This window comes from Capricornis sumatraensis, chromosome 10 (assembly GCF_032405125.1).
Source record: "Capricornis sumatraensis isolate serow.1 chromosome 10, serow.2, whole genome shotgun sequence".
Classification (NCBI taxonomy): domain Eukaryota; kingdom Metazoa; phylum Chordata; class Mammalia; order Artiodactyla; family Bovidae; genus Capricornis; species Capricornis sumatraensis.
This window is the reverse complement of record NC_091078.1, coordinates 101,661,644-101,682,723: the sequence shown is the minus strand read 5'-3', so window position 1 is coordinate 101,682,723 and position 21,080 is coordinate 101,661,644. Positions and strand designations below refer to the sequence as shown.

Genomic DNA, 21,080 nt, shown 5'->3' with positions numbered 1-21,080 from the left:
TGAGCAGTTGTTTTGTCCTTGGGCCTCACTTTCTTCCCCCATACAATGGGAATTCCAAATCTCTCCTCACACGGCTGCTGGGAAGATCAAATGAGATTGTGTGTGTGTGTGTGTGTGCACATGTGCTTGCGTGTGTGAGCTCTTTGTAAATAGTAAGGAGCTGGACAGACTGTAGTTAACATTATTAATAATATCAATTAATATAAGTAATTCATTCCTATGATCATCTCCTCTTGATAGGGACCATTTTGAGATTGGGCAAAGCCCTAAGCATCCAGCCTCATCAGGCTTATAAACATTAGACAGACAGCAAGGCCAGACCAGCGCTGGGTGGTGGGCCACAGGGAAGGACAGTCAAGGAAATGCAGAGTGCAGTCATCAGGCCTGAGAAGAAAACAAAAACACAAAAAAACAACATCAGAGGACCAGAGTCTGGGGCCAGTGCAGAGCCCCCATGACGCGGGCCATTCCCTTCCAGTGCAACCCACGGAGAGACAGGTCTTGCTCTCGGCATCTGAAAAACCACTAGCTCTCCTGCCCAGCACCCAGGCTTCAGCATCTCTGGGCCCGTATGGAGCTTCTAGAAGTTATGTTCACCTGCCCACATTTAACGAAGAGCTGGGTCCCCAACATCACCTTTGTCTCAAAAAGAGCTTAAAAAAACAAAAGCGTGGGAAATCCAGCTGGACCCACCTTCCCCCAGGGAAGTTCACAGATCACAGATTTTAGCTCCCTTGCTGGGCAAGCCTTCAGCGGCTCCAGTCCGTTCTCCACTCCAGAGAGTCCTTGCTGCTGCGAGGCTGGCTGGGACTCTGGGACATCAGAATCCAGCCGCCTCATAAATGCCCCTCCTCAAGTACATACCAAAGCGGGAAGCTCTACCTCTCCCCAGCTCTGCCTGGAGATGAAGGCAAATTGGGGTATTAAAAGCTCGGCTCCTATCCTTGGTGTTAGTGGTGGTGGTTTTCGTCAGTCTCAAGCTCTTTATCTACAGGATGGGTGGAAACGGGGCAGTGTTCATCTGATCCTTGACCCTGGGGTTTCTGGGTCTGAGCAACTATCAGAGCCCCCTGGGAGTGCTTTAGGCTGTGGGGAGCAGGCCCAGGAATGGGAAAAGCTCCAACCTCGGAGTCACAGAGATCCAGGTGGCCCGTGAAACTGCAAGCAAATTTTGTCACCTCTTGGAAGCCTCCTTATCTGCAAAAGGGGATCTTAAAACTGACCTTAATGAGATTTCAGGCTTTATGCAGCCAACGTGCTTCCTGAGCTCAGCAGATGATGAGAGGCTTTTTTGCATTACTGGAGCCTCAGCTCCGGGCTGGCCCTACCAGGGACCTCATCTGAAGGGAGAATGGGATGAAGGTGTAGCTCCCAAATGACCGTCCTCCTCCAAGGCGGGAAAAGGCAGCAGGAGTCTGAGAAGGCAGATCCTTCATGCCATGGAGGGGCTGGGGCAGGTAATAGCTGGGATCTCTGTCGTGCCCCTCTCTACTCTGTCTCCCTAGGTGGGTGATGTCAGTCAGGATTCCTTTACCTGCAGGAGGCAGGAAATCACACTCAATAGTACCGAAGCAAAAGGAAGACACGATTGGCTCCCATAAATGAAAAGCTCAGGGCTTCAGGCATGCCTGGGTGCAGGTGCTCAGATGAGGTCACCTAGCTTTTGAGGGGGCTGTACTGGGTCTTCCTTACTGTGCCTTGGCTTTCTCTATTTGTTGTGAGCGGGGGCCACCCTTCCCTCTGGCGCTGGGGCTCCTCATCACGGTGTCTTTTCTTGTTGCTGAGATCGGGCTCCAGGGCACTTGAGCTTCAGTGAGTAGCTGTGGCTCATCCAATCAGCTGCCCTGGAGCCTAGGCCAGAGATGGAACCCACGGCTCCTGCACCCACAGGGGAGACTCAACCCTTGGACCGCCAGGGAAGTCCATGTTATCTGGCTTCTAGGTCTCCATTTGGCTGCACTTTCCTCTGTGTTGCCTTTCAGTTCAGTTCAGTCGCTCAGTCGTGTCCGACTCCTTCTGACCCCATGAACCGGAGCACACCAGGCCTCCCTTCCATCGCCAGCTCCTGGAGTTCACCCAAACTCATGTCCATCGAGTCGGTGATGCCATCCAACCATCTCATCCTCTGTCCTCCCCTTCTCCTCCCGCCTTCGATCTTTCCCAGCATCAGGGTCTTTTCCAGTGAGTCAGCTCTTCACATCAGGTGGTCAAAGTATTGGAGTTTCAGCTTCAACATCAGTCCTTCCAATGAACACCAAGGACTGATTTCCTTTAGGATGGACTGGTTGGATCTCCTTGCAGTCCAAGCGACTCTCAAGAGTTTTCTCCAACACCACAGTTCAAAAGCATCAATTCTTCGGCACTCAGCTTTCTTTATAGTCCAACTCTCACATCCATACATGACTACTGGAAAAACCATAGCCTTGACTAGATGGACCTTTATTGACAAAGTAATGCCTTTATGCCAGGTTAACTGTTCCAAAGATGTAAGCATGGAAATCACCAGTAATTCCAAGCTCAGCAAACCCTGCAGAAATGGGGCTTCTCTTCTCCATCTGTCAGTCATTTCCAGGTAGGGCTCTCATTGGCCAGGCCTGGGTCACCTGATAGCTCCTAAGCCAATCACCAGGCTGGGATGGGCATTCATCCTCTGATTGGCCTGGCCCCCGGTCACCTGATTGCATTTGCCGCCCAAGGTAGCGTTGAAAATCAAAGTCGCCCTGTCGCATCCGAGTCTTGGCGACCCCATGGACTGACTATACAGTTCATTGACTTCTCCAGGCCAGAGTACTGGAGCGGGTAGCCTTTCCCTTCTCCAGGGGATCTTCCCAACCCAGGGATCGAACCCAGGTCTCCCGCACTGCAGGCGGATTCTTTACCAGCTGAGCCACGAGGGAAGCCCGGTTGTATTAGCCCTACGTTAACCGAATGATCTGAGGGTGGGGATAGGAAGGAGCCGAAAGGAAACTTCAGGAAGTGGTTACCAGAAGGAGGAGGGCCACAGGCAAGGAGCCCAGAACCAGCAGCGGTCCAGAGGAGGTGCGCTTCGTGTCGGTGATACCCGGCTAGTTCGCCCTCCATCCACAGCAGTGACGAGAGGATTCCCACGGCCGATGGGTGTGGATCCCACCCTCTGTTTCAGATACTGTGTGGGACCAGGCACAGTAGTGGTAGGCACAGTGACATTGCAGCTAGTCTCCCTTGTGGTCAGCCCTGTCCCCCCCCTCCCATAGGCCACTTATTGTGAGGATTCATCAGCGTCACATTCAGAGGAAAAAAAATTTCCTCTAAAACCAGGACATTCTCCGACTTTTTCCTGGTAGAGAGTAAACCCTACTTAACTTCCTCAATTTGCAGTTGGTTTGACTGCCATTGGTGGGGAACCTGCCGCATATAAAGGCGGACAACTGCTGACTGAGTCTGGGGAGAGCGTGTTACCCACCTCATCTCTAGGCTCCGGGCAGCCAGTGTCCCTAGGCCAGGACGTGCTGGTCTCAGAGATGGACTGGAGGGAGCAAGTCTCTGGGCTGTGACCTGGCCAGGGACAAGGCCACAGAGCTCTCTCAGCCCCTGATTTTTGCCTCTGGAAGGAGAATGCAGAGTTTAGAACTGTAATCTGCAGAACTGTAAGTTCACACATAGAAGAACCCCGATGTGTCCCAAGATGGTAAAAAAGAAAAAATTTGGCGAAACTTAAATTTCGTACAGGTCTCAGTAAAAACATCTCATGAGTACCAGAAGCAGCTCGTCCTCTCTCCAGCAGCCTGATCACAATTACCATTTCCCTGTGAAAAGGCAATCCTCTAGAAGAATTTTTAGATCATGCAGCACATTTTAGAACTTCTTCCGTCCAAATGCAAAACTATCCTGGCACAGACCTGGAGCAGGGTTTCAGATGAAGCTCGTGGGAATGTTTGTATCCCTGAGTCTTTCTCAGTTCTTGGAAACGTGATCAAAATTGCTGCCCCCGTTGGCACCAGCTTCCACATGCCTCTTTGCCTCATCTCGGCTCCTGCTCTAGAAGGTTCCCGCAGATGGTTTTCAGGCCTCCCTCCACTCAGCCGAGCTCCGCTCTGGCACTGAGACTGCTTCAGCAATGGGCGCTAAGCACCTACTGTGTGCCAGGTGTTGTGCTGGGCACAAGGGACACCACCAGGAACAAGACAGACACAGCCCTGGCCACTGCCCCTGCCTCCCAGAGCTCAAGGAGACAGGTAAGGCCGTGTTTTAACCCGGGTTGCTGGAGGCTGCTGGCAACCCCGAGGAGGGGCCCCTGACATCCTAGGGGGGGTCACAGAGGGCTTTTCTGAGGACGTGATGTCTATACTGAGGCCAAAAGGATGAGTGAGAAACAGTTCAGATAAGGTTGTTGTTTAGTCGTTGAGTCAAGTCTGACTCTTTTGTGACCCCGTAAACTATAGAGCCCATCAGGCTCCTCTGTCCATGGGATTCTCCAGGCAAGAATACTGGAGTGGGTTGCCACTTCCTTCTCCAGGGGATCTTCCTGTCCAAGGGATGGAGTCTGCGTCTCCCGCATTGGCAGGCGGGTTCTTTACTACTGAGCCACCAGGGAAGTCCCCCGGAGAAGGTAGATACAGATAAAAGAGGGCCTTGTATCAGCTGCACTGACAACAACCTCCAAATCTCATGCTTCAAACAACACACCGTGTACTGTTGCTTGTGACTCTGTGGGTCAGCCAGGTGACCCAGACCAAGCTTGGTTGACCTTGGCTGGGTTCATTCGAGCATCTGTGGTCAGTTGGAGGGCTGGCCGCTTGGCCAGCCAGCGTAGGCTGGGCAACAGGGGAGACTGGGCCACTGGCCTCTCCACATCCAGCAGGCTTGCTCACCTAGGACTGGGACCACACGTCCCTTCCCTCATACTGGGTTGGTCACAACAAGTCCCAAGGTGAGCTCAGATTCCAGGGACGAGGGAGGAGCTGCAGAGTTACACTGCAAATGGGCATGGATGTGGGCAGGGGTGAAAAACTGGCACTATTTTTACATCAGTCTAACACACGCACACAGGAAACCAGAGCGGAAAGCCCAGCTCTCAACACCTAACCAGTTCCAAGAGCCTCAGTGTGGTTAGACTCTGGGGTTTCAAGGGGGAAGGAGGCTTCATAAGCCAGACTGGAGAGGTCAGTGGAGAGGTCCCCATGGCAGTGGGGAGCTATGAAGGGTGCTAGGCAGGCAGTGGTATCTAGTTTCACTTTAGAACACCTTGCCTGCCTCAATCCAGACCTCTGGTAATGGAGAGTCCCCTGGAAAAATCCCAACAGTAAGACCACGGAAAGAGGCAAGTATGTCCTAGACCTGCCCCCTTAAAATCCTACACTCTCCTCAGAGGTAACCACTGCTGTTACCTTGGTATAAATCCTTTCAGAACTTCTGCTGGGACTTCACTCACACTCACTCACACACACACACAAAGTGGGGAACATATTCCACAGATACTTTCTGTTTCATTCATTTTCACTGCTGTGTAATATTCCACCATGTGAACAGATCACAGTTTATTTGTCCAGTCTGCCCTTGGTGGGCATCTAGGTTGTTTTTCATTTTTGCCAAGATCGCACTGAGCACCCTTATGTATCATCAGTGTGAGAAAGAAGAGCACTAAGTCGTGTCTGACTCTTGTGATCCTGTGAACTGTAAACTGTCCGGCTCCTCTGTCCATGGGATTCTCAAGGCAAGAAGACTGGAGTGGGTTGCCATTTCCTTCTCCAGGGGATCTTCCAGCCCAAAGAATTGAACCCAGGCCTCCTGCATTGCAGGCAGATGCTTTACCGACTGAACTATGGGGGAAGCACTATCAGTGTAAGAATTTCCCTCAAATTTATACCCGGAGTGACATGGGTAGATGTGGCCCAAATCCATCTTAGTCGTGATAGATGTTACTCAGTTGCTTTTCTGAGTTGCTTTCCAGCAGCTCTGTATTTCTTCACATCCTGGATGCTCAATTTCGATGGACATTAAAAAATTTGTCATTCTGGGGACTTCCCTGGTGGTCCAGTTGTTAAGACTCCATGCTTTCAGTGCAGGGGGTGTGGGATCAATCCCTGTTTGGGAAACTAAGATCCCACTTGCCACATGGCATGGCCAAAAAAAAAAAAAAAATCGTCATCCTACTGCATGTGAAATGCCACCTCATCCTTGTTTTAATCCATCTTGTCATTTTATTTTTATTATTATTCATTTATTTTTGGCCACACCACATGGCATGTGGGATCCTAGTTCCCCGACCAGGGATCGAACTCACAGCCCCCAAAGTGGAAGCATGAAGTCCTAATCCCTGGACTTCACGGAAGTCTGCACCTCATCATTTTAAATGGCTGCAGAGTATTCTGCAGTAAGTAATTCTACCAGGCCCTGAGTGATTCATTTGGAAGTTGGTTTTTTTTTTTCCCTTTTCCAAATAACACAGCAATTATTTCTTTTCCAACAAATGCGCTCCTAGGAGAGAGAGGCGGCGTTGCTGGGCTCCAGGGAATACCTTTCCATAGTAGGCTGCACCCAATTTACACCCTGGCAGAGACAGCGAGGGCCTGGCTCCCGCATCCTTGCCAACACTTTGTCTTCAGTTTTTATCAGTTTGACGAGAAAAGGAGTAGCTCGTCGTTGTTTCGATTTAAATTTTCCTGAGTGCCAAAGAAGTCGAGGCTGTTTTCCTGTGTTTGTTTGCCTTTCTGGTGAATTCATCTTTGTCGGTTTTCCCAGTGGATGTTGTCCTTATTTATAGAGACTTTTGCCGAGTAATTTAAACATCGCTCTGTCATTCCTTAGAAACTCTTACAGCACAGAAGGAGGTCACGACAGGCTGACCTGGGGGTGTCTGCTCCAGGTGAACCCACTGGCCGGCCTCCACCTGCTGCTTTCTGAGACAGTGGAGGCCAGCTGAGGCCTGGGCACAGGGGTGGGCACCGGGGTTGGGGAGGTGAGGTGGGGTGGGGAGGGCCCTCACCTCCCCGCGGCTACCTCCACTGGCCCAGGCGTTCCAGTTCCCCGTCTGCAGCCCCGGGCTCTGCTGCACAGAGGCGCAGGGCGGACCAAGCATCTGAGCCCCCTTCCTTTCACCGTGGGGGCTGAGACCCAGAGAAGTCAGGCACACGGGCAAGGTCACACAGGAGCAGGTGGTCGGGGCTGAGGCATCCTCGGCGCTCCGGGCGGGGCTGCAGGGCCCCCTCCCAGCCTCCTGCCCAACCAGCAGCTCCGCGCCTCCCGCCCAATCAGGGGCTAATTGGAGGATATGTAAGGCGAGCAGGCGGGCCGGGGGGCCTCACGCCAGGCGAGGGGGCCGCCTGTACTTTCTGCCTGCGAGATGGCTCCCGGGAGCGTCGCTTCCAGCGACACCTCTTCCTCGGCCTCCTCGGCCTCCTCAGCCTCTGCAGAGGGGTCGTCCAGGCCATCAGGGTCTGAAAAGCCAGGTGAGCTCATGGAGCGGCCCCCTCCGTCCTCCGAGAGAGAGCCTGTTCCCTGGGGGTCCTGAACACTTCCTTCCTGCCCTCTCCTCCCTCAGGCTGGCCCCAAACACCGCACACCCCCCACCCGCACAAGGGGCACAAGAGCTGATGCCAGAGGTGGGGGGCGGGCAGGGAGGAGAGAGAGCAGGGGCCTCCGCAGCTGGAGCCCATTTGCTCGGGGCGAGGGGCTCTGCCCAGCTGGAGCTAATTGAAGGGCTCGAGCAGTAGGCGGGCAGCTCTGGAGGCGCGACTGGGCTTTGGCTGTAGGGCTGCGTCCCAGCTTTCAGCCAGCAAGCAGCGCCTCGGGATTCTCTGGGGATGGGGCCCACTGAGGCACACAGACCTGCTTCATCCCCTCCAGGAGCTCCCAGGCTGGGAGGCAAGCCGCCTCCTGATAGAGGCCACCTCCTGGTAGATGCCCATTTGATAATGCTGGCATGTGCTTGAGTGGCGGGGAGCCAGAGGTTGTCGGAGCCCAGAGGAGTCGCCTGACCCACTCTAGGTGGTCATGGTAGGCTTCCCAGAGGAGGTGACTCCTGAAGGAGGGTGGGACAGGGGTCGTGTTCAGAGTATTTGTGAAGACGTCTTTGGAGACAGAATGGGTTCAAGTGCCTGGGAAGCACAGGGCAGGGCGGCTCAGTGCTGTTTGGGCCCTAAGGGTGAGTGACAGCGGCTTGGATGGTCATGGCTGACCAGGCCGAGGGGACATCCTGGCTGGGGCCAGGGCCTGGAGGGGAGCGTGCTGGTGGAGGGCTTGGTTTTGGGGAGGGAGTGCTGTGCGTCTTCCCTCCCGCTGGGGCAGAGTTGGGGGAACAGCAGGGATGGGGGCGGGGGCTGGTCGGGTGAGCCTCCCAGGTCGAGGTCAGGTGTGAAGGCAATGGCCACTGAGGGATACGATTCGAGATGTGTGTGAAGGTGAGAAAGTCTGCGCCCGGGGGATGGCGGCTGAGAAGCTTGTGGGGAGCAGGAGTGACCTCAGGGTTTTGGTTCCCGGCCAGAGACTGAGGCCGGGCAGTGGCAGGGAGTGCGTCGAATCCTGGCCACCAGACCCCGAGGGACCAGTGGCCCGTGATGAGGCCCTAGCTTGTCGCCTGTGTAGAAGTGAGTTTCCACATGGAGACGGCAAGTAGTGAAGCAAGTCCAGTGTTTATTAGGCGGAAAAAGAGTACACGTGGATGTAGACACACTGCATCCACGGGCTCAGAGAGGGTCGTGTGCTCGTGGTTTGAATCGCCTTTATGGGGCATTTCTCCTGGGTTCCCTCGGGCCGGGCACCTTGCTTTGCCTGCTTGTGCGTCTGTATCTGGTACGTCTCAGGCTCCTCCCACGTGTGCGTGTGCATCTCCGAGCCAAGATGGAGTCTAGCGCGGAGGACTATGGGTAGCTGACATTACTTGCTATGGGCTGACACCCACTCCCTTTTCGACCTCCAAGGAGCCTTTCTATGCCTGTGTCGTCGGGGAGGCCTCCGTAACTTCGACAACGAGGAATATGTGATCTTTCATCTGGGCAGGATCCAGCCTCCCCCATCACTGCTTTTATGGCGTTTCTGTCCACAGGGGAGAAACGATTCAAGCCTGGGGTCTCTCTGTTTCCTGCCTTGGGGAGAGGGGTGCTCAGGACACGCCCTGGGCACGTGTTTGGGTGTCTGGGTAGGTATGACAGATGGGCACCACTGTGGGGGAGAGAAGACGAGGGACAGGTTTGTAAGGACCCTGAGCTCTTCTTTTGGACACGCCAGTATACAGCAGCCATCGAGTAACAGCAGAATGAGGAGCTGAACAATTTGGAGGGTGGGGGGAGGACGGAGACGCAGGAGTGGCTCCCTGGGACAGGGCGTGGTTTGGGGGGGGACAGGGCAGCGGTTAGAAATGTCACCCCGGGCCAGGCCCTCTAGAAACCCTCTAACCCTGCAGCGGGAAGGGCTCAGACCACGCTGGGACCCCCTTCCTGCCGTGGGAGACGAGGGCTGGGAAGGCTGAGACTCTGAGAATGAGATTAGTGGTCTCTGACCCTAAAATGAATGTTCTCAGACACTGGGCTCCTCCTGGCCAGGAAACAACAGAGGTTGAATTTAAGTCTCTTTACAAATGTTGCTGAAGTCTAGACTTTTTAGATGGTTTTTGTTTTTTTCATTTTAAAATGTTTTTTAAATATATATATATATATACACATAAATATATATAAGCCACTTGATTCCTTTTCTTCAGTCTTTAGTTTTTGCAGATTGGTTGGAAGTCAGCATTTCTAATCACCCTGTTTAAATCAGGTTTCATATTTAAACCACTTTTGTGTGCTTTATGGTGACTGACAATGTCTCTCACCAGCTCCCTCCTCACCCCTGTATCCTCCTCTCCCCTGTATCCTCCTCTCCTTTGCAAATTTTAAAATGTAACAGCTTACTGAGACCCCTCAGTAATTCACATGGCACACAGTTCACTCATTTACAGTGGACAGTGGCTTTTACACATTCACAGTTGTCTATTTGTTTCTATAGTCAATTTTCATCTCCTCTAAACGAAAACCTATACCTGTTAGTCACTCCTCATCACCACCCACCTCCCAGCCCCTGGCAACCGCTAATCTACTATCGAGTGCTGATTTGCCCATTCCTGGCATTTCACATGAACTAAATCATACAATTGGGCTTCCCAGATGGGGCTACTGGTAAAGAACCCACCTGCCAATGTAGGAGACACAGGTTCAATCCCTGGGCCGAGAAGATCCCCTGGAGGAGGGCATGGCAACCCACTCCAGTATCCTTGCCTGGAGAATCCCCACGGACAGAGGAGCCTGGCGGGCTACGGTCCATGGGGTTGCAGAGAGTCGAACATGAGGTGTGTAGCTTGTAGTCTATCCCTAGGGCTGTTGTGAGCCCCTGTGTGATTTTGGCTATAAACAAGGGCCCATTATGGCTCTGGGGAGACTTGGAAAGTCCAAAGCGAGGAATTACTTCTTTTTAAAAGGAACTTACAGATGTCCATAGCCTTTTCAGATCAGTTGGGGAAGGCTTCAACCCATCCTGTGAAAGTATCAACCAACCCCAGACCATATTTATATCTTGATCTTGGGGGCATTTGGGTGAAATCTAACTGTCAACCTTCCCCTGGATATGTCCCTCATCACTGAATTGGCCTGAGTAACAGAAGGGGGATTGGATGGGTCTGGGCATTGTTATGGGGCTTCCCTGGTGGCTCAGACGGTCAAGAATCTGTCTGTAATTTCAGGAAACCAGGTTTACCCCTGGGTTGGGAAGATCCCTTTCAGATTATTAGGGGCACATAAGTCACAGGCCAATGTTGCTTGCTTTTCTGTTCTTTTAAGCCCCTTCCCTGAAAAAGCCTTTTGCATCAAGTCCCATAGTACGTCCTTCCCATAGTGGATGGCATCATGTCAACGCTTAGTTTCCACTGTGGTGCCTCCGGGACTAGAAGCTCACCCTACTCTTCATACTAACCTGTGCTTCCTCTCTCTTAGCCCCGTTTCTCAGCATTTTCTTGTTCGTGTGGGGAGTACTGGGGAAGACCAGGGAGTTCAGGGGGGCCAATCACTAGGACCATAACCTAGGCTCTTGCACACAAGTTTTGTGTTTTGCAATTCAATCAGCTTGGGCTTCCCTGGTGGCACAGATGGTAAAGAATCCGCCTGCAATGCAGGAGACCTGGGTTCAATCCCTGAGTTGGGAAGATCCCCTGGAGAAGGAAATGGCAACCCACTTCTTGCCTGGAGAATCCCAAGGACAGAGGAGCCTGGCAGACTACAGTCCATGGGGTTGTGAAAGAGTCAGACAGGACTGAGCAACTAACACTTTCACTTTTTTCCCCCACTGGTTCACAGAAGATCCCTCCCTCTGATGGGCACTACCGTGGATTACTGCTACTTGGGTCATGAGCTCCATTGCTTCTAAAAGAGCCAGGATAAAATCCTTACATTTGGGGGGGGGGGGGGCGGGGGCGGATTTGTCTCCCAGGGTGGGTCATATTCTGGGATTATATCCCTGATGTAGCTGCCTGATCAGTTTGGTGGCCAGTAGGCCATCCGCATGTTCCCTAGCCTTTCTCAATATACACTCCTTTTCATCTGGGGTGCCACACTGGGCCAGAATAACCATGATGGCCTGCCAGGTGAGAGAATGACAGCCTCCACTGGATAAATTCAAACCTGCAAACCTCTCCTTACAGATTCACCAAGAAAAATGCCACAGGAGTCAGGACCTGACGACCTAGAGATGGGAATGTTCCCAAAGAGGATTTTTGTACATAGAATAAGGTGAAAGTGCTTATTCCTTGAGCTGAGCTGAAAACAAGGTTTCGAAAGTAATGCAGATTAAAGACTCAGAAACTCACAGGATCTGTTGTCAAGAGCAGGGTTCTAGGACAACTTTGTTGTCTTCGGGGAGAGAGAAGCCAGATCCAGTCTTGCATCAGCCTACTCTTAATAAAATTCATCTTCCTGATTAAATTTAACCCAAGCTCAGGAAGTCCTGAGTACAAAGTTCTTTTCCCAGTGTTCCTTGTCCTCAAACCTTCTGCAACTTTCTGGAGCCGTGTTATCCTGTCCCTTATTCTTTGCATTCAGAAATCACCAGCTGTAGGACAGAAGTCACCTTTTTTTCCTTTTAAGAAGATATATTTCCGTTCCTCATACCTTGTTCTCTGCAAACACATGTCCTCCTTTCCTTAAGCCACCATGAACTGTCTTTTACATTAGCAGCCGCTGATTGGAACATCCCATAACCTCTAGAAACATGTGTCTTCCCAAAGCACAATTTCTGTCCTTAATGTGGTGCAAGACGTGTGTCCCATAAACCTAAATGTGTTTAGTTTCCCTCTCACGAGATGACAGAAGCAGGTAAACGCAGACCTGTTTAGCAATGAGTGTTCCAATATTTCATGTTATTTGAACTGACCTGGGTACTGAGTGGATTCCTATCATTTAACTTAGTTTCTTTTCAAGGTGATGGAGGGCTCCCCTGGGGGCTCAGCAGTGAAGACTCCACCTGCCAATGCAGGAGACCAAGGTTCGATCCCTGGGTGGGAAGATCCCCCTGGAGAAGGAAATGGTAACCCAGTCCAGTATTCTTGCCTGGGAAATCCCATGGACAGAGGTGCCTGGGAGGATACAGTCCATGGGGTCACAGAGAGGCGGACATGACTGAGCGACTCAACAACATTCTAGATGGACATTTCCAAAGCATAATGATTCCTATAGCGTTTACCAAACATCTCTTTTCGCAGTTATATTTGCATAAAAGCCTAATCGTATCAGGTTATTCTCTTTGATGACGGATTTTAAAATAACAGAAACAGTGTGTACTTACTGACTTTCAGTAACCCTGGGTACAGTAAAAGTGTCATGGTGATAACTCTAAAGACAGATCTGAATTAATTAAACCCACAAGCCTAAGCCAGATAAGTTAATTTCTACAGAACCAGGGATCTCATAGTTTTCCCGCTGGAATTCAGAAAGGTCTCTTTTCTTCCTCAGTTTGGGATGGATCAGGTAATTCTTGGAGCCCAGGGAGAAGAGTTACGTTGCAAAGGCAGAGGAGAGAGGCGCAAGCCCCTCTCTTTTTCTTTTTTGTTCTTTAAAATCCCCCCAAAATAACCCAAGGCTGGAGTCTCAGGCAGTGTGGGCTGTGTTTGTATTTCCAGGCTTAAATTCTCCACCGTGTCTTGGCAGAGACTTGCAGGAGCTGCCAGACCAACGAAACTACATCCAACAAAGACATCAGTGACAAAAGCTTATAAAGACACAGATGAGACTTCAGGCTGAACGGGATGGGAGTGTGGTGGGTGAGCATCAAGGGAGAGCTAAACGGAGGAGAGACGGGCAAAGCCGAGAGGAAGAGACAGAGAAGTTGCCATCTCAACCCGCCCCCTGCCAGGTGTCAGTTCAGACACCACCCTGTGCGCCTCCAGAAAGGGCCAGTGAAGGAGGGGGCACCCTGTCCACTGCCCGCCGGGTGAGCAAGCCCGGAAGCCAGCCGGGGGTCCATCATCTCTGGGACTCTCACGTGTGTGTACTCAAGTGTGTGGAAATCTGCTTCTTGGCCCCGTTCCCAAGGGGACTTCTCTTGGCGGCAGGGAAACAAAGGTGAAGATATTGGGGGTGATTGGACTTTGAGCCCCGGGCTGAGGTTTGAATGTCTATCACTCATGAGATAAGCCTCCCATCTGGAGAGCCCTTGGCCAGAGTGTTGTAGCTGCCTGATGTGCACTCTCTCGGAAGGATAAGACGAGGAGAGGACAGAGATTTCAGGAGATGGAAAAGGACACGGGAGGGGAAAGCTTCGCCCAGATGAGGGTCCGCCAGAAGGCAGACTTACCACCTGCGGTGATGCTGAAACGAGATTCAGGCGGGCGCGGGTCAGCCACGGGAAGGCTTCATGCCGGGGTCTCGGACGTGCCCAGATCCTCTCCTGGGAAGTGGGCAACTGTCCCCTACATGGTGTCATCCGATAGTATGCTACCGACCACGGTTCTTGGCCTCCTTAAACGATAGAAATCAATCAGAAATTCAGGCAGCAATTTATTACAGTTCCTGCTGCAGAAGGAGGAATGAGAACAAGTGACAGGTTCCCTCGTTCGCTCGCTGGGGTGGGGGCGAGTTGGCTCCTCGTGTGGGGCGGGGGTAGGGGTGTGTTCAGGGGTCAGGCCAAAGAGTGGCCTAGGTGGTCTGTCCGTCCCTTTAGAGGTGTGGCGGGGGGCCACGCGCAGCACCCTGCTTTTGCTCCCAGCTCATCAGAAGTAGCAGTCGAGTTTGGGGGATTTTTGTATCTTTTTGTCTATAATTTGCCTGCACTGCTTCTGTGGTGGCTCAGACAGTAAAGAATCAGCCTTCAATGCAGGAGACCCAGGTTCAGTCCCTGAGTCAGGAAGATCCCCTGGAGAAGGAAATGGTAACCGACTCCAGTATTCTTGTCAGGGAAATCCCACGGACAGAGGAGCCTGGTGGGCCACAGTCCATGGGTTGCAGAGAGTCGGATGCAACTGAGCGACCGGGCACACACCCCCTTGCGTGTAGCTGTTTGCAGACCCTGGTAGTTTCTCTGTGTCCTGTTGCTGGAGAAGATGTTTGTCCGGGTGCCAGCCCTGCAACAGGCAGCCCCAGGTCACAGCCAGTCTCAGAGCTGCCACCCCAGGCCAGGCCCCTCCAGAAAGCCTCTCGCTCTGCAGCTGGGAGGGCTCGGACCTCCTTAGGGCCCCCTCCCCGCTATTGGAGATGGGGGATGGGACGCAGTCGAGGCCCTGAGGTCCTGGCTGACCTGAGACTCCACTGATTTGCAGGCTCTGGTCCCAAAATGAGTATTCTCAGACACTGGGTTCTTCCTAGCCAGGAGGCAATAGAGGGTAAATTTGACAAGGTCTGTTTACAATTTTTGCTGACATCTAGGGTTTTCAGGTGGGATTTTTTTCTGACTTTATTTTGTAACAATTCATATTTCGGTATAGTTGATCTACAATATATTAATTTTAGGTGTACAGTATACATACATCTATTCTTTAGATTCTTTTCCCGTATAGGTGACTTCAGAGTATTGAATAGACTCCCCTGTGCTATAGAGCAGGTCCTGATGAGTCATCGGATTTATATATAATAGTGTGTGTATGTCAGTCCCAATCTCCCGGTTGACCGCTTCCCCCTTTCTCCGCTGGTAACCAGAAGTTTGCTTTCCACATCTGGGACTCTCTTTCTGTTTCATAAGTAAGTTCATTTCTCCCATTTTTTATATTCCACATAAAACCAATATCATAAGGTATCTGTCTTTCTCTGACTTACTTCACTCAGTACGATAAAGCTCTAAGTCCGTCCACGTTGCCGCACGTCATTATTTTGTTCTTTTTCAGGGCTGAGTAATAGTCCATTGTCTATATAAACCACATCTTTACCCGCTTCTCTGTTGATAAATATTTTGATTGCGTTCAGGTCTTGGCTATTGTAAACAGTACTGCAGTGAATAATGGGGTGCCTGTAGCTTTCTGAATTATGATTTTCTCTGAGTACATGCCCGGGAGTGGGATCGCTGGATGGTCCAGTAATTCTATATTTAGTTGTTTAGGGAACCTTCATACTGTTCTCTCCCACAGTTTCTGGACCAATCTACATCCCCACCAACAGTGTAGGAGAGTCTCCTTTACTCCACACTCTTGCCAGCGTTTATTTTTTGTAGACTTTTTGATGATGGCCATCCTGACCGGTGTGAGGTGATTGCTCATTATAGTTCTGACTTGCCTTTCTCTAATGATGAGTGACGCTCAGCATTTTTTCACGTGCTTTTTGGGCCATCTGTGTGTCTTCTTTGGAGAAATGTCTATTTAGATCATCTGCCCATTTTTTGATTGAGTTGTTTTTAATATTGAGCTGCATGAGCTGTTTGTATATTTTGGAGATGAATCCCTTGTCAGTTGCTTTGGTTGTAAATATTTTCTCACAGTTTGTGGCTTGCCTTTTCGTATAGCGGGGTTTTTTTTTTTTTTTTTTTTTGCGCTATGTAAAACTTTGAAGTTTAATTAGATGCCATTAGTTTATTTTTTAAAACTTTTCGTTGGAGTATAGTTGGTTTACATTGTTCTGTTAGTTTCAGGTGTACAGCACACTGAGTCAGTTATACATGAACATACGTTGTCATTGTTGAGTTGCTAAGTTGTGTCTGACTCTTTGTGACTCCATGGATGGTAGCCCACCAGGGTGCTCTGCCCTTGAAATTTCCCAGGCAAGAATACTGGAGTGGGTGTCCATTTCCTTCTCCAGGGGACCTCCCCTAACTAGGGATTGAACCTGCGTCTCCTACTTGGCGGGTGAATCCTTCACCAGTAAGGGACCTGGGAAGCCCACGTATGCACGTATCCACTCATTTTTAGGTTCTTTTCGTGCACAGGCCCTTGCAGAGTACTGACTGGAGCGCCCTGTGCTGTGTAGCAGGCTGTTCTTAGTTACCTGTTTCATGAACAGCAGTGTGTAACTCTCAGTCCCAGCCTTCCAGTTTATGCCCGCCCAGCTTATCCTGTGGTCACTGTTGTCTTCCGCACCTGTGCCTCTGCTTCTGTTTTGTAAATAAGTTCATTTGTGCTCTTTCTTTAGGTTCCACACAGAAGCGACAGCATATATTTGTCTTTTTGGGCCTGACGTACTTCCTTCAGTGACAACCTCTGTGTCCATCCATGTTGCGTCAAATGGCCTTGCTTTCTCCCTTTTATGTGACTGAGTAATATTCCGTTGTATAGACGTACCACATCTTTTTCATCCATCCCTCTGTTGATGGGCATTTAGGTTGCTTGCATGTCCCGGCTATTGCAAATCATGCTGCGGTGAAACGTTGGATTATGGTGGCTTTGTAGTAGTCTGAAGTCTGGGAGCTTAATTTCTCCAGCTCTGTTTTTCTTTCTTGAGATTGCTTTGGCTGTTTGGAGTCTTTTGTGTTTTCATACGAGTTGGAAAATTTTTGGTTCTGATTCTGTGAAAAGTGCCATTGATAATTTGTTAGGGATTGCACTGAACCCGTAGATTGCTTTGGATTGTATAGTCATTTTCACAGTGTTGATTCTTTCAGCCTAGGCACGTGGTGTGTCCCTCCATTTGTTTGTGTCGCCTTTGATTTCTTTCACCAGTATTTTATAGTTTTCTGAGTAGAGTTCTTTTACATCCTTGCGTAGGTTTATACGTAGGTATTTTATTCTCTGTTGCAGTGGTAAATAGAATTGTCTCCTTACTTTGTCTTTCTGGTCTTTCGTTGTTAGCATATAAGAATTCAGGATACATGTATGTTTTTTTACTGTGCTCGATGTTCGTTGCCACATGCAGACTTTCTGTAGTTGTGGGGAGCGGGGGCACACTCTCCAGTTGTGGGGAGCGGGGGCACTCTCTCCAGTTGTGGGGAGCGGGGGCACACTTTCCAGTTGTGGGGAGTGGGGGCACTCTCTCCAGTTGTGGGGAGTGGGGGCACTCTCTCCAGTTGTGGGGAGTGGGGGCACTCTCTCCAGTTGTGGGGAGCGGGGGCACTGTCTCCAGTTGTGGGGAGCGGGGGCACTCTCTCCAGTTGTGGCCTGTGGGCTTCTCATTCTGGTGTCTTCTCTTGTGGGCACTCAGGCTTCAGTACTCCTGGCATGCGGGCTTAGTTGCCCGGTGGCATATGGAATCTTCCCAGACCAGGGAACAAACCTGTGTCCCTGGCATGGGCAGGTGGGTTCTCAACCGCTGGGCCACTAGGGAGGTCCTGCAAGAGATTTCTGGGTATTCATCTTGTATTCTGCAACAGTGCTGATTCCCTCGATGAGCTCTCTTACGTGGCATCTTGAGAATTCTCCATGTAATAATATCATGTCTGCAAACAGTGACAGCATTACTTTTCCAATTTGGATTCCTTTTATCTCTTTTTCTTCTCTGATTGCCATGGCTAGGACTTTCAAAGCACTGCTGCATAATAGCGGTGAGGGAGAACTTTCCTTGTCTTGTTCCTGATTTTAGAGGAAATGCTCTCAGGTTTTCACCACTGAGAATGAGGTTTGCTGTGGGTTTGTCATATGTGCCCTTTATTATGTTGAGGTAGGCTCCCTCTATGCCCACTTTCTAAAGAGTTTTTATCATAAATGGGTATTTTGAATTTTGCCAAGCATTTTTTTGCGTCTATTGAGATGATCATATGGTTTTTATTTTTCAGTTTGTTAATGTGATATATCACACTGGTTGATTTGTGGAATACCGATGAATTCTTACATTGTTGGGATAAATCCCTCTTGATCCTGGTGTATGATCCTTTAATGTGTTGTTGGCTTCAGTTTGCTAGTGTTTGTTGAGGATTTTTGTATCTATGTTCATCAAAGACACTGACCTGTAATTTTCTTTTTTTGTGGTATTTGCCTGGTTTTGGAATCAGGGTGATGGTGGCTTCATAGAATGAGTTAGTGGGTGCTTCTTCCTCTGCAATTTTTTTGAAAGAGTTTCAGAAGGATAGGTGTTAACTTCTCTAAGTGTTTGATAGAGTTTGCCTATGAAGCCATCTGGTCCTTGACTTTTGATTATTGGAAGATTTTTAGTTACAGTTTTAATTTCAGTACCCGTGATTGGTCTGTTTATATCTTCTATTTCTTCCTGGTTCAGTCTTGGAAGGTTGTACCTTTCTAAGGATTTGTGCATTTCTTCCAGGTTTTCCAATGTACTGGCATATAGTTACTTGTGAAAGTGAAAGTCGCTCAGTCGTGTCCAGCTCTTTGCGACCCCATGGACAATACAGTCCGTGGAATTCTCCAGGCCAGAATATGGGAGCGAGTAGCTGTCCCTTCTCCAGTGGATCTTCCCAACCCAGGGATCGAACCAGGGTCTCCTGCATTGCAGGTGGGTTCTTTACCAGCTGAGCCACCAGGGAAGCCCTTAGTTACTTGTAGTAATCTCTTCTGAGCCTTTGTATTTCTATGGTGTCAGTTGTATTTCTCACTTTTCATTTCTAATGTTGTTCATTTGAACACTTTTCCTTTTTTTCCTGATGAGTCTAGCTAAAGGTTTACCAATTTATCTTTTCAAAGAGCCAGCTTTTAGTTTTGCTGATTTTTAAAATTGGTTTTCTTTGTTTCTATTGCATTTATTGCCACTCTGATTTTTATGGTGTCTCTCCTTCTACTAACTTTGGTTTTTATTTGTTCTTTCTCTAGTTACTTTGGGTGTCAGGTTAGGTTCTTTGAGATGTCTCTTGTTTGCTGAGATAAGATTCTAATGCTATAAATTCTCTCAGAGCTGCTTTTGCATTAGGAGAGTTGTGTTTTCATTGTGATTGGTGTCTTGGTATTTTTTTTATTTCCTCCTTTGATTTCTTCAGTGATTGATTGGTTATTTGGTAACATGTTGTTTCACCTTCCTGTGTTTGTGTTTTTTATGGTTTTTTTCCCCCCTGTGATATATTTCTAATCTCATAAGGTTATGGTCAGAAAAGATACTTAATATGATTTCAATTTTTAAAAATGTACCGAGGCTTGATTTGTGACCCAAGATGTATTCTGTCCTGGAAAATGTTCCATGTGGATGTGAGGAGCAAGTGTACTCTGCTGTTTTTGGATGGAATGCCCTAAAAATGCGAATTGAATCTGCCTGCTTTGTTGTGTCATTTAAGGCTTATGTTTGCTTATTTTCTGCCCAAATGTTCTCTCCGTTGGTGACAGTGGGGTGTTAAAGTCCCCCACTGTTATTGCGTTATTGTTGATTTCCCCTTTCATGGGCGTTACCATTTGCCTTATGTATTTAGGTACTTCTATGTTGGGTACGTACATATTTACGATTGTTCTGTCTTCTTCTTGGATGAATCCCTTATCATTATGTAGTGTCCTTCCTTGTCTCTTGTGACAGTCTTTAAGATCTGTTTTCTCTGATGTGAGTATTGCTACCCCAGCTTTCTTTGTTTCTTTTTAAATTGGGGTATAGTTGTTTAGCAGTGTCGTTAGGTTCTGCGGGACAATGAAACGACCAGGTATGTGCGCACACATCGCCTCCCTCTGCCCCTCCTCCCGTCTGGGTGACTGCAGAGCCCTGAGCTGAGCAGCCTGTGCTGTGCAGCAGGTTCCTCCTAGGCGTCTGTTTTACACGCAGCAGTGTGTGTGTCAACCCCAGCCTCCCAGTTCACCCCGCTTCCCTCCCCACCCCCGTGAGCACGTGTCCATTCTCTGCATCTGTGTCTGCTGCTGCCCATCAAATACGTTCATCTAGACCACTTTCTAGATTCCACGTAGAGACAGTAATATACAATGCTTGATTTTCTCTAACTTACTTCACTCTGTCTAATGGTTCCATCCACAGATAACCCAATTTTGTTCCTTTTTATGGCTGAGTAATATTCCAATGTGTGTGTGTATGTGTGTATATACATACACACCCACCCAAATCTTCATCCATTCATCTGATGATGGACATTTAGGTTCTTTTCATGTCCAGAGAAGGCAATGGCACCCCACTCCAGTACTCTTGCCTGGAAAATCCCATGGGTGGAGGAGCCTGGTAGGCTGCAGTCCATGGGGTCACTAAGAGTCGGACACGACTCAGCGAATTCACTCTCACTTTTCACTTTCATGCATTGGAGAAGGAAATGGTAACCCACTCCAGTGTTCTTGCCTGGAGAATCCCAGGGATGGGGGAGCCTGGTGGGCTGCCATCTGTGGGGTCACACAGAGTCGGACACGACTGAAGCGACTCAGCAGCAGCAGCATGTCCTGGCTATTGTAAATAATGCTTCAGTGAACACTGGGGTACATGTGTCTTCGTGAATTATGTTTTTTTCCACCGTATATGCCAAGTAGTGAGATTGCTGGGCCATGTAGTAGTTCCATCTTCAATTTTTAAGGAACCTCCTTACTGTTCTTCATAGTGGCTGTATCAATTTACGTTCCCACCAACAGTGCAAGAGGGTTCCCTTTTCTCCACACCCCCACCAGCATTCATCATTGTTCGTAGATTTTGTGATGATGCCCATTCTGACTGGTGGGAGGTGATATCTCATTGTAGTTTTGGTCTGCATTTCTCTAATGATTAATGATGTTGAACATCTTTTTATGCATGTGTTGGCTATCTTGTGTCTTCATTGGGAAAATGTCTGTTTAGGTCTTCCATCCATTTTTTGCTGGGGTTGTTTGATTT

At 49.5% G+C, this 21,080-nt stretch overlaps 1 protein-coding gene across 1 annotated transcript in view; it reads left to right on the top strand.

Annotated features, from left to right (window-relative positions):
* Positions 1-7,321: 7,321 nt before the first annotated feature.
* H1-8 (H1.8 linker histone) overlaps positions 7,322-21,080 on the top strand; it is a 31,091-nt gene continuing 17,332 nt past the window's right edge. Inside the window, exon 1 of the mRNA XM_068983206.1 lies at positions 7,322-7,427. Within this exon, the coding sequence (XP_068839307.1) occupies positions 7,322-7,427 (106 nt within the window). The remainder of the gene's footprint in view (positions 7,428-21,080) is intronic.